The sequence below is a fragment of the Macrosteles quadrilineatus genome, unplaced genomic scaffold (assembly GCF_028750875.1).
Source record: "Macrosteles quadrilineatus isolate MER2022 unplaced genomic scaffold, UCM_ALF_1.0 Scaffold_2__2_contigs__length_208266976, whole genome shotgun sequence".
Taxonomy (NCBI): domain Eukaryota; kingdom Metazoa; phylum Arthropoda; class Insecta; order Hemiptera; family Cicadellidae; genus Macrosteles; species Macrosteles quadrilineatus.
In genome coordinates, this window is record NW_026542595.1 from 92,121,789 (window position 1) to 92,143,931 (window position 22,143).

Below are 22,143 nucleotides of genomic sequence, written 5' to 3' on the forward strand. Positions count from 1 at the left end.
ACTTAACTGCAATTAAACGATTGCGTATTTGGCATGGATCAAAAAGTAGTATTAAAAAGCATAACTTAACCTACGTGTAGCATGCAAAAACATTTAAAAAAATTTTTTTTTTAATTTGTTTTTGTTGAAATAAAAAATATTATTTTCCATAAGGATTTGACAGAACTAGTTCAATGTTACAGTAGGTAAACGTTATCGTAAAATTGTGAAATTTGGCTTACAAGTAACCTTATATATTCAGTCTTAAAACTACTTTTTAGTTTTCTTGAAAAGTGAATTGGTTTCAATGTTTTTCGTTGTTTTAAAATAACTCTACAACTGCAACCCCCTCACGCGCAGCGCGGGGCGGCGTAACAGTTCAGCGTTCTCCACACAGATAGCACTAGCGTCGATGTGAAAGAAAAGGCGCGCAAAATACAAATTTTAGTATAAACCCACACTTAGCAAAGTCTACATCGGAAGATCAACAATTTTGGCAGTGTCAGTATTATTGAGTTGTTTCTATCAAACCGTGATGGGTCATCTGAAGAAGTTCCCGTCGAGGACGAAAAAGCGGAAGCTGCCTTCCTATTTAAAAAAATACTTTGATGATAAGAAGTAAGTATGCATAATATTTAGTCTTGATTTTAGAATATGCCTGGATACTATATAGGAGACTTATTGTGGTATTAGTACTGTAATTCAAAAAAATAATTATGTGCAATTCAATTAACTTCACTGTGACTTAAGAGGGACTTTTAAATGAGGCCTACAATAATTTGTAGTAGGTATTTACTGTCCAAACTTAAAAAAAACATATATTTTTTGTCAGTTTGACGTTTGACGCATTAGCATTGTACCATCATATCTCTTGTATTTTCAGGAAAGAACCAAGTCACGATGGGGAGAAAGACGCAACAGAAACTTCTCACGTCTCAATGCTGTGTGGTCGTAGAATAGTGACAATTAAAGATATTTTCGATCAAGTGAAAGAATTAGATAATCATAGTCCTACAGGTTGTAGTTTCAAAGATTTGACATTTTTGCGGGAAAAGAGAGTTGGACTGAAGAGTGGTTTTGTATTTAAATGTTCCATGTGCAACATAACAAAGGTTATTTGGTCAGAAACAAAGAAAAATGATTTGATGGATGTAAATACAAGTGCTGTTAGTGGAACTATGGCAACAGGTGGGGGCCATGCTCAATTAGAGGAAGTTTTTTCCACAATGGACATTCCCCCGATGAGCAACAAAACCTTTAAGAAAATAGAGGACAAGGTAAATATAAATTATTTTAGGGAAACATTTACTGTATGTCCACTTATTTGCTTTGGATATAACGTAAGTTAAAAAGTTTAACCAATCCTTTATCCATTAATCATATAATTCATTTCACGGCTGTTTGTTTATCACTATTATTAACTTTATTTGATGTAAAATTATTATTATTATTCAAGATTTGCCATTTGCTACAATAACGTCGTATATTGGAGACCGTTACTAAGTTGTAGTTATTATTTTTTTTTTTTATATATGTACAATAGTTTATATTTAATTATATAACTACCTTTTAGGTAATCTCGGAGTTGGTAGCTACAGCTGAGTGTGAAATGAAAGAAGCAGCACAGGAAGAAGCAAGACACGCAGTAGAAAATGGAGAGGTTGACGAAGATGGCACGCCGCTTCTCACTGTCGTTGCTGATGGCAGCTGGTGCAAAAGGTCCTACAGATCTAATTACTCGTCATTGTCAGGAGTGGTAAGTAGGTTTGACCCCCCGTCTGGGCAAACAAATGTTGTGCTAGTTTTTTTAGAAATTTTTTACGAAATATTTAATCAATTTACTCAACTAATAATTACCGTAAGCTTTTCATACAAAATCTTTTATTATTTTGTGTTAAATTAAACGGTTGGTTGGATATCAGTTTTGTTATGGTTAGTTAGCCATCAGCAGGGACGTAACTAGGGGGGGGGGGGTGAATGATAAATGCTATATAACTGTTATTTTACTGTTTACGAATCATAACGGTACGTATGAACTTGTACGGTGCGAGAATGAGGATAAGCATACTGCGTTATCTGTCTGTACTCTGTCGTCGATGAGTCACTAGGACGGCGCCGGCGCGGCGTCAAAACACTTACACACCCCTCCCGAAACCCACCTACCCCTCCACACACCATCCCTCACACCAGTCACCACGCACACACACACACACACATACTACAAACACAACACTAGCAATACTAGTAATATTATTAGTTACTAGCAATATTATTTTCGTGAATCATTTCGTTTTCAAATAAAATATTTGTCTTTGAAAATACGAACCATATTGCATTCAATTATTTACCACCTATACAGTATCTAGGCCTTAATACTTTGAACTTGGGGTTAAGCATTTTAAGATCTAAATACTGTTGTATTAATGTATTGCACCGATGGACACACCACACATTTTTTAAGAAGATTTGTAAGGAATTGGGTTCAGTCCAATTGAAGGGGGGGCGCCAAAATAGGTGTTTGCCCCGGGTACTGAATAGCCTAGTTACGTCCCTGGCCATCAGTATTTTCGGATGGTTGGGCCATTGTTGGAGAATGGTTGGTTGGAAAACAGTTCAAAGTGATGGCATTTCTACCGTTGGCCAACTGTGTGGCTCCACAATTTACCAACGTTGGCCCAACCATCTGTGCTACATGGGCTTGCGAATAATCACCTTTCACTCCATCACATCAAATTGGGTGTGACAGGTTTATTGCTACGAGGGTATTTATCTGTTCTCAAAAGAAAATAATTCTCTATTATAAAAAATTGGCAACTAACGCGTGTATGTAATGTGTACTACTAAGGTTTTTGGGTTTTTATTTACAGGCGGCTATTGTCGGCCACAATACAAAAAAGGTGCTGTACATGGGAGTGAAGAATAAATATTGCACTCCATGCTCCCGAGCTGCATCTTTAGGAAAGGAGCCAACAGAGCATACCTGCTACAAAAACTGGGAGTCAACCCAGAGCTCTTCTAGTATGGAACCTGCCATCATCGCAGACGGCTTTCAACGTAGTGAAGAGATGTATGGAGTGAGATACGCTCGTCTTATCGCAGACGGCGACAGTAGCGTATACAAAAGGATTAGAGAGAGCAGACCATATAAAAGTATTACTGTTGAAAAAATAGAATGTAAGAACCATTTGCTGCGAAACTTCTCCAACAAGCTAAGGCAAATTGCAGTTACATCGAACAAAAACAAAAACAGTATCCTTATGAGGAAAAAATTTGGTGAAAACGTTTTCCGTTGTAGAATGGCTGTCCAAAAAGCCCAGGAATACAGGAAGAAACAAGATTTGCCAAACGTAGAAAAGATTAAACAGCTGAGGCTGGATATTTTGAATGTACCCAGTCATGTATTTGGACAGCATGAGCATTGTAGAGAAAGGGGATACTTTTGTACAAAGGAAGCGCAAGATGTAAATAGTGAAGGAAATTTTGTTCCACAGTTAGTGTCCGCTGGATTGTATAATTTAATCTGTGATGTTATTCGTGACCTGAGCCGCCATTCACGGAGTTTGATCACGGATGTAACCTCTAATGCAGTTGAGCACTACAATTCGATCGTGGCTAAGTACATAGGAGGAAAACGGGTGAACTTCGCCATGAGAGGATCGTACCAAGGACGGTGTTCAGCGGCAGTTCTTCAACATAATACAGGAAACACCCACTACGTACTCCACAAGCACATGTACAAAGCTAGCCCTGGATATTATACCAAAAGTACAGGTTTGAAAAGAAAAAGAAAGGTTGAGAAAGGACAGGGACAGAAAAAATCAAGAAAGACATTGTTTCAGGTGAGCTCTAACAGCGATGCGGATTATGGCGTAGCAGCCCAAAAGCCGGACATCGACGAGGAAACAATGAAAATGGAAACCGAAGAATTTCTAAAAAAACTTCAACGATCAAAAGAGGAAAGAATTCGAATCGAGCGAGCCACCGTCGAACAAAGTGACAGTGGAGAGTGGCTCGAAATACGCCGTAACCTATTGACCGCCTCTAATTTTGGGCGTGTATGTAAAATGAAACCAACGACCGGTTGTGGTTCGTTGGTAAAGCAATTATTATACTCTACTTTTGACTGTGAGTCAATGGCCTACGGCCGCCAAAATGAACCGGTGGCCAGAGAAGAAGCTGCTTCTTTATTACAGAAAACAATACAACCATGCGGCTTGTTTATCAACGACGAAAAACCTTTTTTAGGGGCATCTCCTGATGGGTTAATCGACGATGATGGCTTGATTGAGATCAAATGCCCATCTTCATGCAAAAACCTGACACCGGATGAAGCAGTCATCTCCAGAAAATGTACATTTTGGAAAAAGGAAAAGGATGGAACGATTGGTGAAATAAATAAGGGGCATGACTTTTACTACCAAATGCAAGGCCAGTTGAGCATTACAAAACGACGTTATTGCCAGTTTGTACTGTGGACAACTAAAGGAATAAAAATGGAAAAAATCGAACGAGATGATGAGTTCTGGCAAAATAACATGGTCCCTAAGTTAGAGAGATTTTATCTCAATTGCATTCTACCTGAATTAATTGATCCCCGCCATTGCAGATCAATGGAAATCCGAAATCCGTCGTATATTGTTAATGCCCAGGAAAAGCAAAAAGCATCTAAGAAGACAAACAAAAGCGATGGTTAAATGTCATCATAGCTTGTAAAATGATCATTCATTTTTGTACATATAATTATTTTTAATACATGTTTGTTTTGATTTTTTTTAAAGACTCATTAACATCAACTACATTGTAAAGCCGAAATAAATAGTTTTCTAAAGGAAAACATGAGTATTGAATTGACCATACCCATTTCCATCAAATTATTTAAACTCAGTTATATAAATTGATTGTAAATGAAAACTCAATTCCATAGAAGAACTTTTAACGTAATGTAATAAAACATATATTGAAAAAACAACAATTAGTTATGGTATCTCATTTATGAAATAAATAAAGTAATGAATAAATAAATAAATAAAGCTATGAAATTAATTGCATATTTGCATAAACGTAAAATTTCAAATTTAATTCAGTTTTACCAAAATAATATAGTAATAATTACCGGCTTCTCGCACGCACTACATACATTTTAAAACTAAAAAATAAAATTTTAAAACGTATAAATTAAATTTGTACGTTAAAAATTAGCGTAGCATTGCAGGCCGAATGTTTGTTTGTGTAAAAAGACAGATTCATTCGACCCGTCGCGTCGGCCACAGTATTGCACCATTTAGAAATGTACGAACTGTCCATTTTTCAACACTGCTCTAACCATGGAAGTTACGATCAATAGGCTCAAGGTCAGAAACTAGCCGTGCGGGTTGCGGACCGTACAAATGCAGGAGTCGCAGATTGACGATTTTCAACCTGACTCCTGCCGCCTCTTAAATAAACAAGGCAATTATATAGAAAAATAGGTAAAAGTGTGTAGAATCTGAAAATATAAATTATTTTACAAAATTATTTGTATCTTTTTGTTAAAATAAAAACGGCCCTTACTTAAAAAACAACCCTCGTATTTTAGTAAAGTGGCAGATTCACAAAACATATACTTTTGGAAGGCTGGTTCCAGTTGATTTATAAAATGAATTTTATCAGGAAATTGTTAAGTTATTTATTAAAGTCTGAATAATTAATACAATTGATATTTGAAATCATTCAACACATTGTTACACTGGCATGATTTATAATTTCACACTAGGCAAAATCAACAGTTATTGTTGATGTTTCGAGCAAAATCATTTAACTATCAATCGATAGTGAATAACTCCATTTTTGGAGTATTTTGGGTTTTTTTGTGATTCAGCAGCGTGCTTTAGGTACGTACAATCATAGACTAAGCAACACAAGGGAGTATGTTTTATCTATGGTACAATCTTAATAATCAATAACTCAAATGAAAGCTGGCATTTCACTGGAGGTTCTTAGATCAAAACATAATGGATAACGTAATTAGAATTGAGTAAATATATCTAAAATTAAATTCCATATTGGAGGAATAATCAAATTTATATAGTTTTGGCCATAACTGATTCAAACAATCATTATTTCAAATTAAAGCTTTTATATTTAGGAGTATTTTAAGACCAAGACATATAAAATAACTAAAATAAAAATGTAGTTACGTATCATTGATTGCAGATATGCCTGCGTCTGATCTTAAAAATCCAAAGCTCAAATGAAAGCTGGTATTTCACAGAAGGTTCTTAGACCAAAACATATAAGATAATGTAATTAGAACTGATGATACATCTTTAATTGAAGTAAGAATTTTTTAAAAATCGAATTTATGTTTTTGGTCAAGTAATACGTCAGATAAATGAATGTCGATGCTTGATAGCAAATCTGTGCATGCGCACCTTTAATTTAAGAATTATTATGAAAATCGGTCGAGTAGAAGAGCCGGATTCGGAAAAGAAAAACTAATAATTTTAGATATATTGATTAATAAGATAAACCTGCAAGACCAATCAAGCTGAAATATAAGAAGCATTATCAGAGGACCGAGAAAATAAGTCATTGTACCTTTATGTTCAAAATATCAGAATGGGATGAGCAAAAACAGCTTAATTGGTCAAGTCAAAACCACTTAAGTGAGATGGAACAGTAAACAGATATCTAAATATTTATACTATAGCCAAGTTGATAACCATTTTGATGGTCATATGCAATAATACAGAGACTAGGGTTTTTCACTTCTCAAAAGCTTTCCAAAATTCTTCTTAAGGGTGCTCTACCACAGCTCGGAAATCTTAGCTCGGGCTTCAGTAGCTATGTTGCGCAATTGAACAGCATCGCGAGAAGCGCTTGCAGATGTTTAAGTTCTCTCAAATTACTTAGTTAAGTTTGTTTTTTTTTAACTGAAGAAGGTTCCTTACTCCTTTGATTCAAATTTATGAATATCGTTTTTATTTTTTTCTAAAAATTCATTTTCATGTGTATTGGTATTATGCTTATGAAAAAGCTATTTTGAAGTATTTACTAGTCACTTCCTACTTAAAATTCTACTATTACCAAAAAATTAAAACAATACAAGCCTACAAAAATAACTAATGAAAAAATTAACATAAATATATTTTAAATCGGCTAAGAACTAAGCCGACAATGACGGAATCCTAAACCCTTGCAATAGCATGCAACGGACTGGTAGAGCGCACCCTTAACCAATTTACTAGTGAGTATACTTTTAAAGTTTGTTTTGTTTTCCTATTGTTTGGAACAATGACTAAAAAAGCAATGTATTAAAATTAAATTTTGCACAAAAATAAATATTTTCAGAGCAATGTAATTCTATTTCCACTATTGTATACTTTTGACATAGTAAAGTTTATAATGCAATACGTTGTTGTTATTATTATTACCTTTCTGTTTGATTACAATACAGAGTTGAGTGAATGTAAACATTTCTTACTAGATAAGACTAACTCAGTATTTAAGAGTCCTTGGAGTTGGAGTTGGTCCTTTGGTGTTTGGAGAAAATATTTTAAGCCGATAAATAACTCTTCAGCAGCTGTTTGAAATTACCCAAGATGGCTGCTAGCCATTTTGTTTGTTATTTTTACCTATGTATGATCAATGCCCCGGCGTACTTATACTAAACCGTTCAGCTAATTCAGGGCTTCATGGTGACTGTATGAGCCGGCCGTTTAGCGATCTATTTTTATTGTTACATGATTTTTTTTTTTTTTACAGATGCCGTGAGTTTGCGTTGCCATTGGTGAATTATTTTGTTTTTAATTGTTGTGTGTAGTGAATTGTTCAAAAATGGATGATGATCTCCATTCGAGTGATATTAGAGAACCTTTATGTGATTTTATGTGAAGCAATTTAAGTGCAATATGGAACATTATGTAGATGTACCAAATGCAGTTCTTATTGTATAAAAATTAATAAAATTCTCTTTTATTCATAAGGGTAGCGAGAAGTTACATCTATGTGTTATTAAATGAATTTATAACAGGTATCGGTATTGAGTGCGGAATCGAGAATCAAAACCAAAGTTCTGGAATCGGACCATCACTGGTTTAAAAAATAAAAAGTATAGATATTGAAGAAGCTCAAAATATTGATGTAACTGTTCAGGTTGGGAAAAAAATTTCAAAGATTGATTATAAATACTCCATTTAAATTACCCACCCCTAAAAATTCCCTGATGGATGAATTTTGCTTTAATATTAAATTATTTCCAGTTTTTGCTCATAATATTGTTGATTTCATTGCATTGTTTATTATTCAACTGGGAACATAGGAATAACGCTCAGAAAATTCAGTTCATTTTGAGCTCATTTCTTTTTATAAGTACAGAAATAACAAAATAATTGCAGTACAACAGAGACATAACCAGTGTTAGCGATATGAGATTCACACTAGCTAGTAATATTTTACAATTGATTTCTATATAAATTATCGTACAAAAAATACAAAATTTTTGGTTTTAACCAATATTTAAAAGATCAATGTACATTAAACTATAAATAATCTATGGCCATCGTTAAAATCAGATTACGAAGCCACAGTAACACAAAAGAATTTAACTAAATCTGTACAAAAGTCGATAACCTCGAAAATAGTCGTTTCGATATAAACAATAGACAGTTTAGTCGTACACACAAACTCGCGCAATAAATAATTTATTTATATATTTATATATATATATTTATAAAAAGACAATAAGCATCTGTTTGGAAACAATATAATATATTTACTAGTCTACGATCCGTGGCAATGTTTATTTCCACTCTAATACTGCTTGATCATTCACAACGATGGCCCAGTACTTATCTACAGGACGCCTAATTCATACACAGATCGACGAGTGAAAAACAATATAGGACAGTGTCGACAACATTTATATATAAAAGTCGAGTATTTACAATATATACACGAGTTACATTAATAATTGCACTGAAGTTAGGAGGCCTGGGGTCACCTCGCCGCAGGCTGACTGAGGTCAAAGAGTACTTGTGCGATGGTACGCGAAGACTCGACGTTGCTGAGCGCTACACTAGCCAGGTGGGGCTCGTAGCTTGTCAGGTACCTGAACAACAAGAACTCTGTTAACAAGCTACTATTACTGTCAGACAAGACTCGACGTTGCTGAGCGCTACACTAGCCAGGTGGGGCTCGTAGCTTGTCAGGTACCTGAACAACAAGAACTCTGTTAACAAGCTACTATTACTGTCAGAGACAGAAGACTCGACGTTGCTGAGCGCTACACTAGCAAGGTGGGGCTCGTAGCTTGTCAGGTACCTGAACAACAACAACTCTGTTAACAAGCTACTGTTACTGTTGGAGACAGAAGACTCCACGTTGCTGAGCGCTACACTAGCCAGGTGGGGCTCGTAGCTTGTCAGGTACCTGAACAACAACAACTTCTTTATTTGTAATCAAACTGAAAAATTGGTGTAATTCCGTTGGCAAATAAATAAATAAACTCTGTTAACAAGCTACTATTACGGTTGCAGAAAAGTCTCGACGTTGCTGAGCGCTACTCTAGCCAGGTGGGGCTCGTAGCTTGTCAGGTACCTGAACAACAATAACAGCTCTGTTAACAAGCTACTATTACGGTTGGAGACAAGATTTAACATTGCTGAGCGCTACACTAGCCAGGTGGGGCTCGTAGCTTGTCAGGTACCTGAACAACAACAACTCTGTTAACAAGGTACTATTACTGTTGGAGACAGAAGACTCCACGTTGCTGAGCGCTACACTAGCCAGGTGGGGCTCGTAGCTTGTCAGGTACCTGAACAACAAGAACTCTGTTAACAAGCTACTATTACTGTTGGAGACAGAAGACTCCACGTAGCTGAGCGCTACACTAGCCAGGTGGGGCTCTTAGCTTGATAGGTACCTGAACAACAACAACTCTGTTAACAAGGTACTATTACTGTTGGAGACAGAAGACTCCACGTTGCTGAGCGCTACACTAGCCAGGTGGGGCTCGTAGCTTGTCAGGTACCTGAACAACAACAACTCTGTTAACAAGGTACTATTACTGTTGGAGACAGAAGACTCCACGTTGCTGAGCGCTACACTAGCCAGGTGGGGCTCTTAGCTTGATAGGTACCTGAACAACAACAACTCTGTTAACAAGGTACTATTACTGTTGGAGACAGAAGACTCCACGTTGCTGAGCACTACACTAGCCAGGTGGGGCTCGTAGCTTGTCAGGTACCTGAACAACAACAACAACTCTGTTAACAAGCTACTATTACGGTTGGAGACAATACTCGACGTTGCTGAGCACTTAACCCGCCAGGTGGGGATAGTAGCTTGTCAGATACCTGAACAACAACAACTCTGTTAACAAGCTAATATTACGGTTGGAGACAATACTCGACGTTGCTGAGCACTTAACCCGCCAGGTGGGGATAGTAGCTTGTCAGATACCTGAACAACAACAACTCTGTTAACAAGCTAATATTAAGGTTGGAGACAATACTCGACGTTGCTGAGCGCTACACTCGCCAGGTGGGGATAGTAGCTTGTCAGATACCTGAACAACAACAACTCTGTTAACAAGCTACTATTACGGTTGGAGACAATACTCGACGTTGCTGAGCACTTAACCCGCCAGGTGGGGATAGTAGCTTGTCAGATACCTGAACAACAACAACTCTGTTAACAAGCTAATATTAAGGTTGGAGACAATACTCGACGTTGCTGAGCGCTACACTCGCCAGGTGGGGATAGTAGCTTGTCAGATACCTGAACAACAACAACTCTGTTAACAAGCTACTATTACGGTTGGAGACAATACTCGACGTTGCTGAGCACTTAACCCGCCAGGTGGGGATAGTAGCTTGTCAGATACCTGAACAACAACAACTCTGTTAACAAGCTAATATTACGGTTGGAGACAATACTCGACGTTGCTGAGCACTTAACCCGCCAGGTGGGGATAGTAGCTTGTCAGATACCTGAACAACAACAACTCTGTTAACAAGCTAATATTAAGGTTGGAGACAATACTCGACGTTGCTGAGCGCTACACTCGCCAGGTGGGGATAGTAGCTTGTCAGGTACCTGAACAACAACAGCTCTGTTAACAAGCTAATATTACGGTTGGAGACAATACTCGACGTTGCTGAGCGCTTAACTCGCCAGGTGGGGATAGTAGCTTTTCAGGTACCTGAACAACAACAACTCTGTTAACAAGCTAATATCACGGTTGGAGACAATACTCGACGTTGCTGAGCGCTTAACTTGCCCATGGGGCTCGTAGCTTGTCAGGTACCTGAACAACAACAGATCTCTTTACAAGCTTTTGTTTGAAGCTACCTGTTTACCAATGATTGTAACTGGTATTAAATATTGGGATGTGATCCATCCAAATAAAAATTGATCAGTAATATGACCAAACTATCCAATAAACTGTTGTCATCACAATATCAACAAATGTCTCCTGTGATATAAAACATTTAGGGGCCGTTGAAAGATTGGAACTAGCTTGAATTCAAGTTTTATACCAGTAAACTTTAATTTTTGAAAATCATTAACAAGATAGGTTAAACAGTGACAAGTTAAGCGTTAACTATTGCTCAAACATGGCACTTATTACTTGAGTTGTGTACTTGAGTTTAACTTTACAGCTTAACTCCTGGTAAATTTATCCTCTGAACACAATGAACCAGTGACCTAAGTGAACCAGATTTTATCAACTGCCAATAAGATAATAAAATGGTTAAAAATACCTAACATTGTATGCATCTCAAGACTTGATTCTGAAAGAAATATTCAACAATTTATATCTTTAAAAGTTATTTCATATCAATATTGAAAACTATTCTGTTAAAGTAATATTATTATTTTAAATTTAGAACAAATTAAAACTTCATACCTTCTACCGTTGGTGGAATAAATGACTAGGTTTCGCAGGATAAGGGCGGAAGTAAGACGGATACTTTTTGTGACTGGACCCTCATTGTCGTCCTGGAACAAATTGATTGTTTTCAATGAGAAATAAGAGATATAATTTAGCCGAGACTGCAGAATCGCAGCAATAGGAGTCATTAGGTTTATGATTTATTTCATATACATGTACATTAGCAACAGAAATTCCCTTACAAGCTATATTTGCTACAATCAATTCTGTACAGGAGTACAACTTATAAAACCTAAAGACAGCCTACCTATTTTCTAAAGGAAAGGGGGAGGGCTGTGTTCAGAAAAAAAGAGATTTTAGAAAGATTTGCAACCAATTTGTAATTGGAACAAATCACCTCTACCAAATCAAGAATCACCTTTAATATTTTATTTTCTTCAACAAATTTTGATGGCAAAAGTGTTAGGTGAACAAAATTTTAGTGACTCTCTAGCTTCATAAAAGCTAATGTTAAACAATAATTAAGAGCTTCAAAAATGTTGTTCAATAATAATTTAAATGAACAGACAAAACAAAAGAACTGCCTTTATGAAGATTTTATTTTCAAATAAAAAGGTATTGGTGTGATTTTCCAGAAAATAAACCCCAGATAAGATTCTTGTGGAAGGAAGGTAGCAATAACCTGCGCTGTAATTTTTTTAATTTTGAGCCGGTGGTTGTGCTGTAATTTAGTCCACGCCCTACAAAGAGTAGCGACACATTACATGGTAAAGTAAGAACTCCAGAAAGGTTTTGAGGATAAGGAAGTGCAAAAAGTGCAGCCAGAGTTGTATAATTATTGCACTTTGGTAAATGTTTTCTAGGAATTGCAACTGTACACTCCCATGATTCTCTACACACACTAATTATCCAAGTTTCAATGTTCTTTATCCTTTCCTTTTGTTATTTTTTTCATACCCTCAAACTCTCCCCCATTTACATGCAGATGAAAGGATTCACACAGCAAGTCGGTTGACTACGGCGAATCTTTTAAGTTTATATTACAGTATTTATATCAGTTCGGGTTTGTATTTGAATTGATATTAGTAAACTGTATAAAATATTACAACAGTTTGCCATGAATATAAGAATTATCACATATCATTGCATTATATACCATATGAATTTTTAATTTTAAATTAGCAAAGTTAAACATTTCCTATCTTAACTAAAATAGTAGTTTATGCAAAGATTGTGCAAGTATAGTCTTTACGACACCCCTTTAAAACTGTTACGAGTATCGTAAAGGATAATTACGTTATCGTTGCGTAAACTACCATTCAAGGTATTACAATTTTATACTGTTAGATTATAAATTTGTTTGTATCTTTTTTTATTGTTTGATGAGTTGAGAATGTCTAGGCTCCAAGGACTTTTACAATAAGGGTTACAAGTGAAACTGTTAAACCCATTATTTATTCCTTGATTACTGCCCTATGATTAAAATTATCATGCCAATAATGCAATCATACACCATAAACTAAATTATGTTTTTTATTGCAAGCACAAAATCAATGTTTGATCCTGTGTTTATTCCACTGCCGTTAATGCTGTAAAATAGGTTATTCTTCTTATTCATTGATTAGATAAAGCGAAAAGAGAAACTACAGTATTTTGAAAGTGCCACGGGCAACAAAATAAATAACTCCAATTATAATATTTTCAATCCAAAACATGATCTCTTTAATGCTAACACTTAAAGAGTCAATTGATTTGCAATAATATGATTTAGAAAATTCAGAGATATGCCTACTTCATTTTAGGTGCTATTCTAAAACTACATTTTCAAAACCACTTCATAATTTAAATATTCACGTCTAACTAGAAATTACTATCACCTATTTCTACCAACATGTTGTATTCTAAGTACCAATTATTACAAAAAAACACACAACTTAATTTGCTACAACACATTGAAGCTAACAAGCATGTGCGAATAACTTAAAAAGCAGTGGGGGGAAATCACACCATGCGCTAATGAATAAAATACCTCAATATTAAAAGGAGAAAAATTGCAAATTGATCTATTTTTCTACCTAGAACCAATACATTTACTCTAATTTTCTTAGGAAAAGTCCAGGTAGGCCAATTTACACACAGAAGACATACTATTTTCCTAAGGGAAAGAAAGTTGGACAACAAACTTCTTGCCCAAGCAATTTTTATGCATCTCTCAGTGTCCCATATGAAATTACATCTTGTCCTCTGTGTGTACTATGGGCAACCTGGACTTTTTCTCAGGTAACCTTTTTTAGCTATTCCTTTATTCTGAAAATAACAATCCTATCCTAGAGTGATTTTACATAAATTAGTACATTGGCTGTGCCCATCTGTAATTACTATTTTAATAACCAAACCAATTGAATTGAGGTAAAAGGCTAGCTCGTAAACGTTATCTATGCTTCAGCAAATTTACTATTGAAAGAAATGTATTGAGCATTCACGTTATCCTGCTTTACTAGCAAATGTGTTCCATGATTTCAGCACGGGAAAAGTAACACAAAATGGTTTATTGTAACAATAAATTTTGAATAACTTGTAGGCCTAACAAGAACTAACACTAAGATAATACAAAAAATCATTAGATCAAAAACAAAACTACTATTGATTGTTGTGGTTTTTAATACTATAATTTCCAATTTAACACAAATGATAAGCGGACAAAAGGTTTATAATTTTCGCAGGACCCCACATTGTAAGCCACAAGACGACATCTAATACATTGTGACACACGCATGCGTTGCTGTTACTGTTACCTGTTCTGTGGGCACGGGGGAGGGGCAGGGGCCCGGCTTGGCAGCCCTCGACTGTCAAACACAACACCATAATCAACTACTCTCTCCTCAACAACATACTATTGAGTATAAATACACCCCTGAGTCATTCATTTGTTTGATTTTAGCTCTTCAAGTCATCAATCATATTATTCAGTTCAGTTTTCGATCAAGTTATGAAGAAAATATGCTATAGTAAGGTAGTGTACTTATTGGTTGTATGGAGTACCTATTTCTAACATTTCTAGTAGACAGTTAAGTTTGATGATGTCTTTGTTTAACATTTCTTCCTTATAAAATATGTCAACAGGGAAGAAATGTTCATTAACAAGCTAAAAAGGTTGACTTTTTGAGGCACTGTCTGTTTGCAACTTAACCAAAAATTGTGTAATCTTGGCTATTATTAAATTAGTGTGTTGGTCAGGTCATTAATTCACTAAAAACCAAACAAATAAATTGCAAAAAAAAAAATAATAATAATAATAATAACAGAACAGTACAAGTAACATTTTAACTGCCTTGACTTGAATTAGAGCATTTGGGGAGCAAAAGTGTGGCTTATGGTGGCAGGACAAATCTGTAATAGAAATATTACTGATATTACTCTCATAAACCTAGCTTTGAAATACATAATAATTATGACAGCTGTGTTGTGTTGTGAGAATAGGTACTCCCTAGGCCCAAATAAGTACCCAATTTATAAATCAAATGATAATTACCTGCATTTCTTTGGGATTTACAAACTCGAGTGCGTGCCTCTTTATTGCATGGAAGGCAGCGTTAGGAGCATAGCCAGGGTGGGGGGTGGGAGGAGTAGGTGGGGGAATCTCGCTGCGTCCACTCACAGACAGCTGCTTTCTCCGGACTGCCATCATCCGTAGTACCTACAACCAGTCACTCAGCATGTGTAATATTACAAAATACAATGTGCTACTAATCCAAATTAGTTTAAAAATGCTTAAGCCCTTAACCCATTGACGACAGATCCGTTATAAATATTTTTAGGTTATGTCCTTTTTATTTCAACACGATATTTCTATTTTTAACTAAAATAAAAACAAAAAAAGAACAAAAATCTGTGTTTCATCTCTATACCAGTGTTAAATGAAGCAAGACAAGTTGTGTGTAATTCTTATTAAACTCACTAATGCGGCCATCTTCCACCCAAGCCAGACACTGTTTATTTAAAAGTGGGCCCTCCCTCCAGCTAAACCACTCATAAGCAAGGTCAATATGCATTTCACATGTACAGGATTGGAACCTGCGCATTTTGAAAAATACCTCAATGCTACACTCATCAGTGCAACGCTTTAGCCCACTGAGCTACCATGCCTCCGTCGGCCTAACAGCAAGATTGCCAGTATAAGCACAGAATGACAGTAGCGCTCGAAGGTTGGATTCAACGTACTACTTGTGTGCCAGTGGGTTAGCAGTATGATTTCCTCGAGGCAAAATGTGGTAAAGGGCTGGACCCGTGAGTGGTCATCAATGAGTTAAGAGAGCAATGTAAATAAAAACCATTTGTTTGGACCTTCTTTTTAACATTGTTGTTGCATTATTTTAAGCTCAATGTTTTTAACATAATTGCTCATACAAGTATAGTGTTCTGTAGTTCTTTTATTTACGGAACCAATGCAAACAGTAAATTATTTTTACCAAATGTGATGGAAAATGTCCATGAGATGATGTGGGGGGGGGATGAGGGAAAGGCTCCCAACAACAAATAGAGTCACGCCAAAAAAACAACGTGACAGTTTTGGTTGGGGGGGGGGGGGAGGATGGGTTCTCGGGCACATACACATCCTGTTTGCTACTCTAATTGAAGGATCTAATTGTAGATCATTTCCCTACGATTTGCCGAGACCAGTTTACTAAACAATTTATTTTAGTATGAAGATAAACTCACGTCGGCATTGCAATGCCTGTCGTAGAGGTGTGTCATGAGTGAGAAGCGTTTCCTCTTCATTGCGTCACACCGTTCCCATAGACACTGTATCTCTACACTGCCGCTGGGACAATGAGCCTCACACGCATGCATGTACACCTCATTGGCAGACTTGAAGTTCCTGTCAACATACACCTTCCTATCACAACGTTTATACAGTACTCAATCGTAGTTGTAATCACAAGTCAAACACATAACAAACCTCATTGAATACATGCTGTAGGTTTAGTTAACTTCATTCCACTTTGAGAATCTTACTATTAATCCCCAAGAAACTTCATCCAAACACATGAGCAATAGGGGTAAAAAGTATGTCATAAACCTAACATTCTTGTCTGTTAAAATGGAGACTAAATTTTTCATAATGATTGGAAGAAATATACGCAAAAAACTCTTTTATAGTGACACAATACAAAAACCTAGATGGAAAGACACTTGACAAATATATACAATACGTGATATTTTCAAGGAAAACATTTATAACCTAGTGGCTGGAGGCAAATGGGACAGTCAACGTGTAAAATATTGGGAAACCTAGGAGATAACATTACCCGTAGCAAAAACACAAATGAGAAAAATCAAGAAAAAACTCAAAAAAGAAAAAATTCAAAAATCCCAAAAAGAACAAAATTAGTAAAAAAACTCAAAAAGAACAAAATAACAAAAGAACAGAGAAGAGATCAAAATAGGGACAAAACTCAAAAAGAACAAAATAAGAAAAAAAACTCAAAAAAGAACAAAAAAAGAAAAAATATCAAAGTAAGAAAAACACTCAAAAAAGGAACAAAATAAGATAAACACTCAAAAAATAAAAAAATAAGAATATACTAAAAAAAGAACAAAATTAGAGAAAAGCTCAGAAAACAACAAAATAAGATAAAACACATGCAGAGAGGAGATTTGAAGTGTCTTACCTCATACACCCTCTCCACTCACACAAGAAGTGGCCCTGCTGTGTGTCAGACCGTACAGGAGTGGGGGTAGCAGAGGCAGGTTTGGGCGAGGGAGGAGGTGTAGGATTAGTGTTAAGAGGAGGGGTAGGTGTAGGCGCAGGCGGGGGGCTTTGTAACCTCTGTACTATGACTTTCTGAGGGGCAGGCGGAGGTATAGGTGGCGGAGTAGGTGTGGGGGGAGGGGGCGCGGAATTGGTCGAAGACACTGACTGAGGCTGCAGGATGATTATTGTCTTGGCGCCTGTGCCTTGTTGTTGGGCAGTCTGAGCCACCAGAACTGTCTGTGTCTGGCCCTTTGAAAACAAAATTCCAATTGTAAAATCATACAAATGAATTCTCTCTCAATACAAGACAATTAACTATAGGATTTTCAATTAACTCAGTAACTATTCAAAAAATGTAGAAGATTTCTTAACATCCACTCACTCTTCCTTTACTTAGTTAGGTTCATTGAAGCTCTGAGGGACTTAATCAGGGTGTCCAGCAGGCCATGAAAGTTCAATTTAATGACAACTCCACAGTGTTAAGGATCGAGATTTGAAATTTCCAGGTTAAATTAACAGTTGAAAAATAAAACTAACTGATTGGTTTCAACTGGTAACTTAGAAAGCTTAAATAAAATCTGAAATAGCACCGATTCAAGAAGTAAAAATCGACCATATAGTATACACAAATTTGTGTACATTGGTTTATAGTACGTTTTACTACAGGTTTTGGTTTTAGTTCATTATCGTTCCAACCAACATTAGGGAGGGTCAAATTGAGGAATGTAAAAACTGGATTCTAAATATTAAAATCTCAAATTTTTAGAGCATTTTTTAAGAGGTACATAAAAACATCTGATGTGAAAATCTGTTCTCAGTATTAAGCATGTAACATAGTGCACAAGGGCCTAGGTTTTAACAAATTTCCCATATTAGGAAGTAGCAATTTCGGTAATATTTAATTATTGAAAACTACGCTTCACGTATTATTTACAACTATTCTAAGAATTACTAAGTTTATTTTTAACTAGCTCTTCTTTTCCGAAGCACCAAAATTCACATACGATTTCCCCGTTTTCCTGTCTTTCCAGTTAAATGGACACAGTTTTAGTATAAAATAAGATGAACAATGATTATTTACCTGGACCAGAGCAGTCTGGGGCTGAGCCACAACGTAGTGTTGGCCCATGCGGTTGACAGCAGTAACCAGTATCTGTCGTGGCGCGGGGGCTGCAGTGACAATGAGGGGTTGCGTAGGGGTTGTCTCCTCCACTACCTCGTCTCCGTCATCGTCCACACACTCCGCTGCCAACGACGCATACAAGTTGGCTGCTGTCGACGATGCCTTCACCTCGCCTTCCTCCTCCTCTTTCTTCTCCTCAGGGAAAGCATCACCGTTGATGTGAGGTCTCTTAGCCTCCGTGTCACAGCCGTTCTCTTGCGACGACGGCCTCTTCAGGGACTTCTCCTTCTCTGGTATTAGTTCTAACCCCTTCTCCCCTAACCTTAAAGCACCATTTAACATCGGAGGTTCTTTTTCCGCTTTTACATTCTTCTCTAGTAAATCTGCCAACATTAAACTTTTTGGAGTGGAATCCTTGCTTGTTGTGTCGTCAACGTCTAATGAATTAGGTACACCGTTGAATAAAATTCCTTCAAAGCTGGTTAATGAGTTTTCACCCTCTTCTCCACCTGTACATTGACCAACTTTAGTACTAAGGAATAGCTAATGAGTATTTACTCATTAAATAATATATGCAATATGTATACTCATTGTAAGCAATATGGCCTCTATATTACCTATAATATTTATGAACACCTTTTCCTAACCTTGAAAATCATCGTTACATCATTAATTCTTAAATATGTCAATTTTTGTTTGAAAAACCCATCTTCATCTATGTAAGATTAATCAGAGATCATCTATGCCAGAGCAACCGAACCTAAAACACATGTACCATACATCCCAGGAGATTTGATTTTTGTTTTGTTTCAAAGGGAAGGGCATATCTATTTAGTCTATCTTGACCCTATAAGTAGAGATAGGTCTTTGAAAATGGAATCAATCAAGGCCCATACCTATGATTACTAAGGTGATATTGTAAAGGGATGATTCAACACAGGACTACTCACCAGTGGCACTGCAGGTGTCTTTGAAGGAGGTGATGGAGTTGTTGCCTGTAGAGTTAGAGTCGTCCAGCTCCATCTTGACGTTGTTGTTAGGCTTGCGTAGGTTGGCACCACTGAGAGGGGCTAGAGGTGGGGGTGGAGGACCCGTACTGGTGCTATCATTGCTCTCTGAGTTGTCACTCACTACCTTCCCGTCCTGCAAAATCAATCACACAACTATGAGGATAATACACAACTACCTAAATTGGTATTTGTACTGAAAATAAAATTTGTTTTACATGAATTCAAAAAATGGTATGCTGATTGATTATTCCTGAAAGATAGTTGAAAGGTGTGTTTGCTAGAAGTAAGTAGGTGCCAAATTCCAATGTGGATAAGATAATACAGATTATTGTCATTCTTCAAGTCAACAATCTATACTAACGGAAAGATTTAAAAAAAATTGTCATGTAAAAGTGTCTCATGGTCCATCGCGAACATATCCTACGTTTGCAGCGTCATCATGAACAAATCTCGTGGTCAAGGTGTATGTCTCACGCTCATGTTGCAATATTGTTAACATGTCATATATTTTTGCAAAATATTTAACAAAATACAAGATTTCATTTTGAGCTGATGATGTTAACAAAATAATATGAAAATATATCTAGTAATTTTGATACTTAACTGAGATCCATGACTTGGGATTCATTTTGTGGCTTTTTTTAGATATTAACATCTATTACCCTATAATAATATATGAAAAAAACCATCTTGCATATCAAATAGAATTTTGGCCATTTTGGATCTCAATTATTTTACTGCTTTATTCCATGAGACTTACGATGGTGATCTCTATGGCCTGGAAGGAGTTGCGGATGCCGTTGGGTCGCACGGGTGGTTGTAGTTTGATGATCTTGTTGACCGTGGTGGCATTTGTGGTGGTAGGGGTTGCGGTAGATACCACAGTTGTCACCACAGTTGTGGTCGTCACTTGTCCAGCAGCAGCCTGTAGTAACCTTTGTTGTTGCTGCCTCTGATTCACCTGTTACAATCACATACACATCAAGCTGCAATCTCAATTGCATGGAATAGTGAATTGTAAATTAATTGATGTTGTGATTTTAGTTTAAATATATTTGTTTTATATTTCCAAGTAAAGAAGTGGGAATTTAATTAATATATTAGATAAGTCTAAATATCTCATACATTGCTGATAACAATGGTTAACATGTTTGATTGTCAATAAATAACTATTCAAACTGTGCAATAAAATTGAGATGATTGATTTGATACAATAATTGTCAAATCTAATTATGAAATGCTATAAATATTGCATTCCTTGTTCACCATGCAGTACAAAGGGTCCTTAAGCCATGTACTTCAAATGGTAGTCTCTGTTACATTAAGTGTCTTACAAACTCAGGACACAAAAACACTCCTTGGCTTTTACTTTCTCACATATTTTACTACAATACTTTTAACTGAACCAATGTCAAAATACTTCTCTAAAAATATTAAGTTACAGAAAAAAGTAAAATCTGACCCGCAAAACGCTTCTTAATATGCACTGTCAAAAGATTATCCAAAATACAAAAATTTGAGAAAATCCCAATCTATAAAAAATTAAATGTATTATCAGCACCTTCGCAAGGACCACATAAGAAATCAACACAACCTGCATAATAAATATGATGTTTTTAGTAATGTTAATATCTACTTTACCATCTTAAGATAATACCTATTTGCCACAAGACTTGGAACTGCATAGTGAACTTGGAATTGAACATAGAATGTGTTATTATCACTCTTCAAAATAGAACATCTAGTAATACTTCTCTAATAAAATTGTTAGAAGATGTTATTTTAGTAATACTCTTTTGTTAGTAAAGAAAATATCCCAAAAATAAAATGATTAGATCCACAAATTTGAGAACTACAAAGAAATGATAAAAACCAAGCTTTTAAAAGTGTATAGGGTTGTTCATAAACACAAATTATTAGGAGTAATTAATTATTTATGTAATTTGAATAGTAATAGTTTTCACACTTGTCAGAACACACTACAAAATCAACACAAACACATCTTAGAAATTAGCATATTGATTAAAACACTTGGTAAAGAGAAAATGTTAATGTTAAATGGGAAGGTGTACTTACAGTGAGTCGGGTTAGTCAGGAGGTAGGAACAAGAAGAGACCACAACAACAAACTGTTACAACACAGCAAGCACTACGGTTCACTCACAATGACATGCCAATATGGATCACCTGATGACCACGGAAATGGTTGAACCTCCACCACACACCCTACCAGACACCACAACCACACTACCTCCTCTGCGGTTGTATCAAGCTTGACCATAAACATTGGGAGATTCCCACAAAGCAACCCTTAGGAAAAGGAGATATAGAGGTTCACATCCTACATTCGGCATCCATTCTGATGCTATAACTTTCAAGATTTAAAGTTGAAAAAGAAAATT

The 22,143-nt window shown here is 36.1% G+C and overlaps 1 protein-coding gene across 12 annotated transcripts in view; it reads right to left on the reverse strand.

Moving 5' to 3' along the window:
• Positions 1–8,344: 8,344 nt before the first annotated feature.
• Positions 8,345–22,143, reverse strand: part of LOC128985688 (AT-rich interactive domain-containing protein 2) — a 55,520-nt gene continuing 41,721 nt past the window's right edge. For 3 of the 12 annotated variants that reach the window (XM_054405470.1, XM_054405460.1, XM_054405471.1), the window contains 9 exons: positions 20,503–20,703; positions 19,683–19,875; positions 18,691–19,241; positions 17,527–17,858; positions 16,574–16,733; positions 15,387–15,551; positions 14,650–14,700; positions 11,870–11,961; positions 10,922–11,266 (listed from right to left, as the gene is read on the reverse strand). In XM_054405470.1, the coding sequence (XP_054261445.1) occupies positions 11,125–11,266; positions 11,870–11,961; positions 14,650–14,700; positions 15,387–15,551; positions 16,574–16,733; positions 17,527–17,858; positions 18,691–19,241; positions 19,683–19,875; positions 20,503–20,703 (1,887 nt within the window). In that variant the 3' untranslated portion in view covers positions 10,922–11,124. Of the gene's footprint in view, positions 9,068–9,849; positions 9,989–10,043; positions 10,205–10,920; positions 11,267–11,869; positions 11,962–14,649; positions 14,701–15,386; positions 15,552–16,573; positions 16,734–17,526; positions 17,859–18,690; positions 19,242–19,682; positions 19,876–20,502; positions 20,704–22,143 lie in introns of those variants that run through there. The other 9 variants (XM_054405472.1, XM_054405464.1, XM_054405462.1 and 6 more) reach the window with 8 other exon arrangements.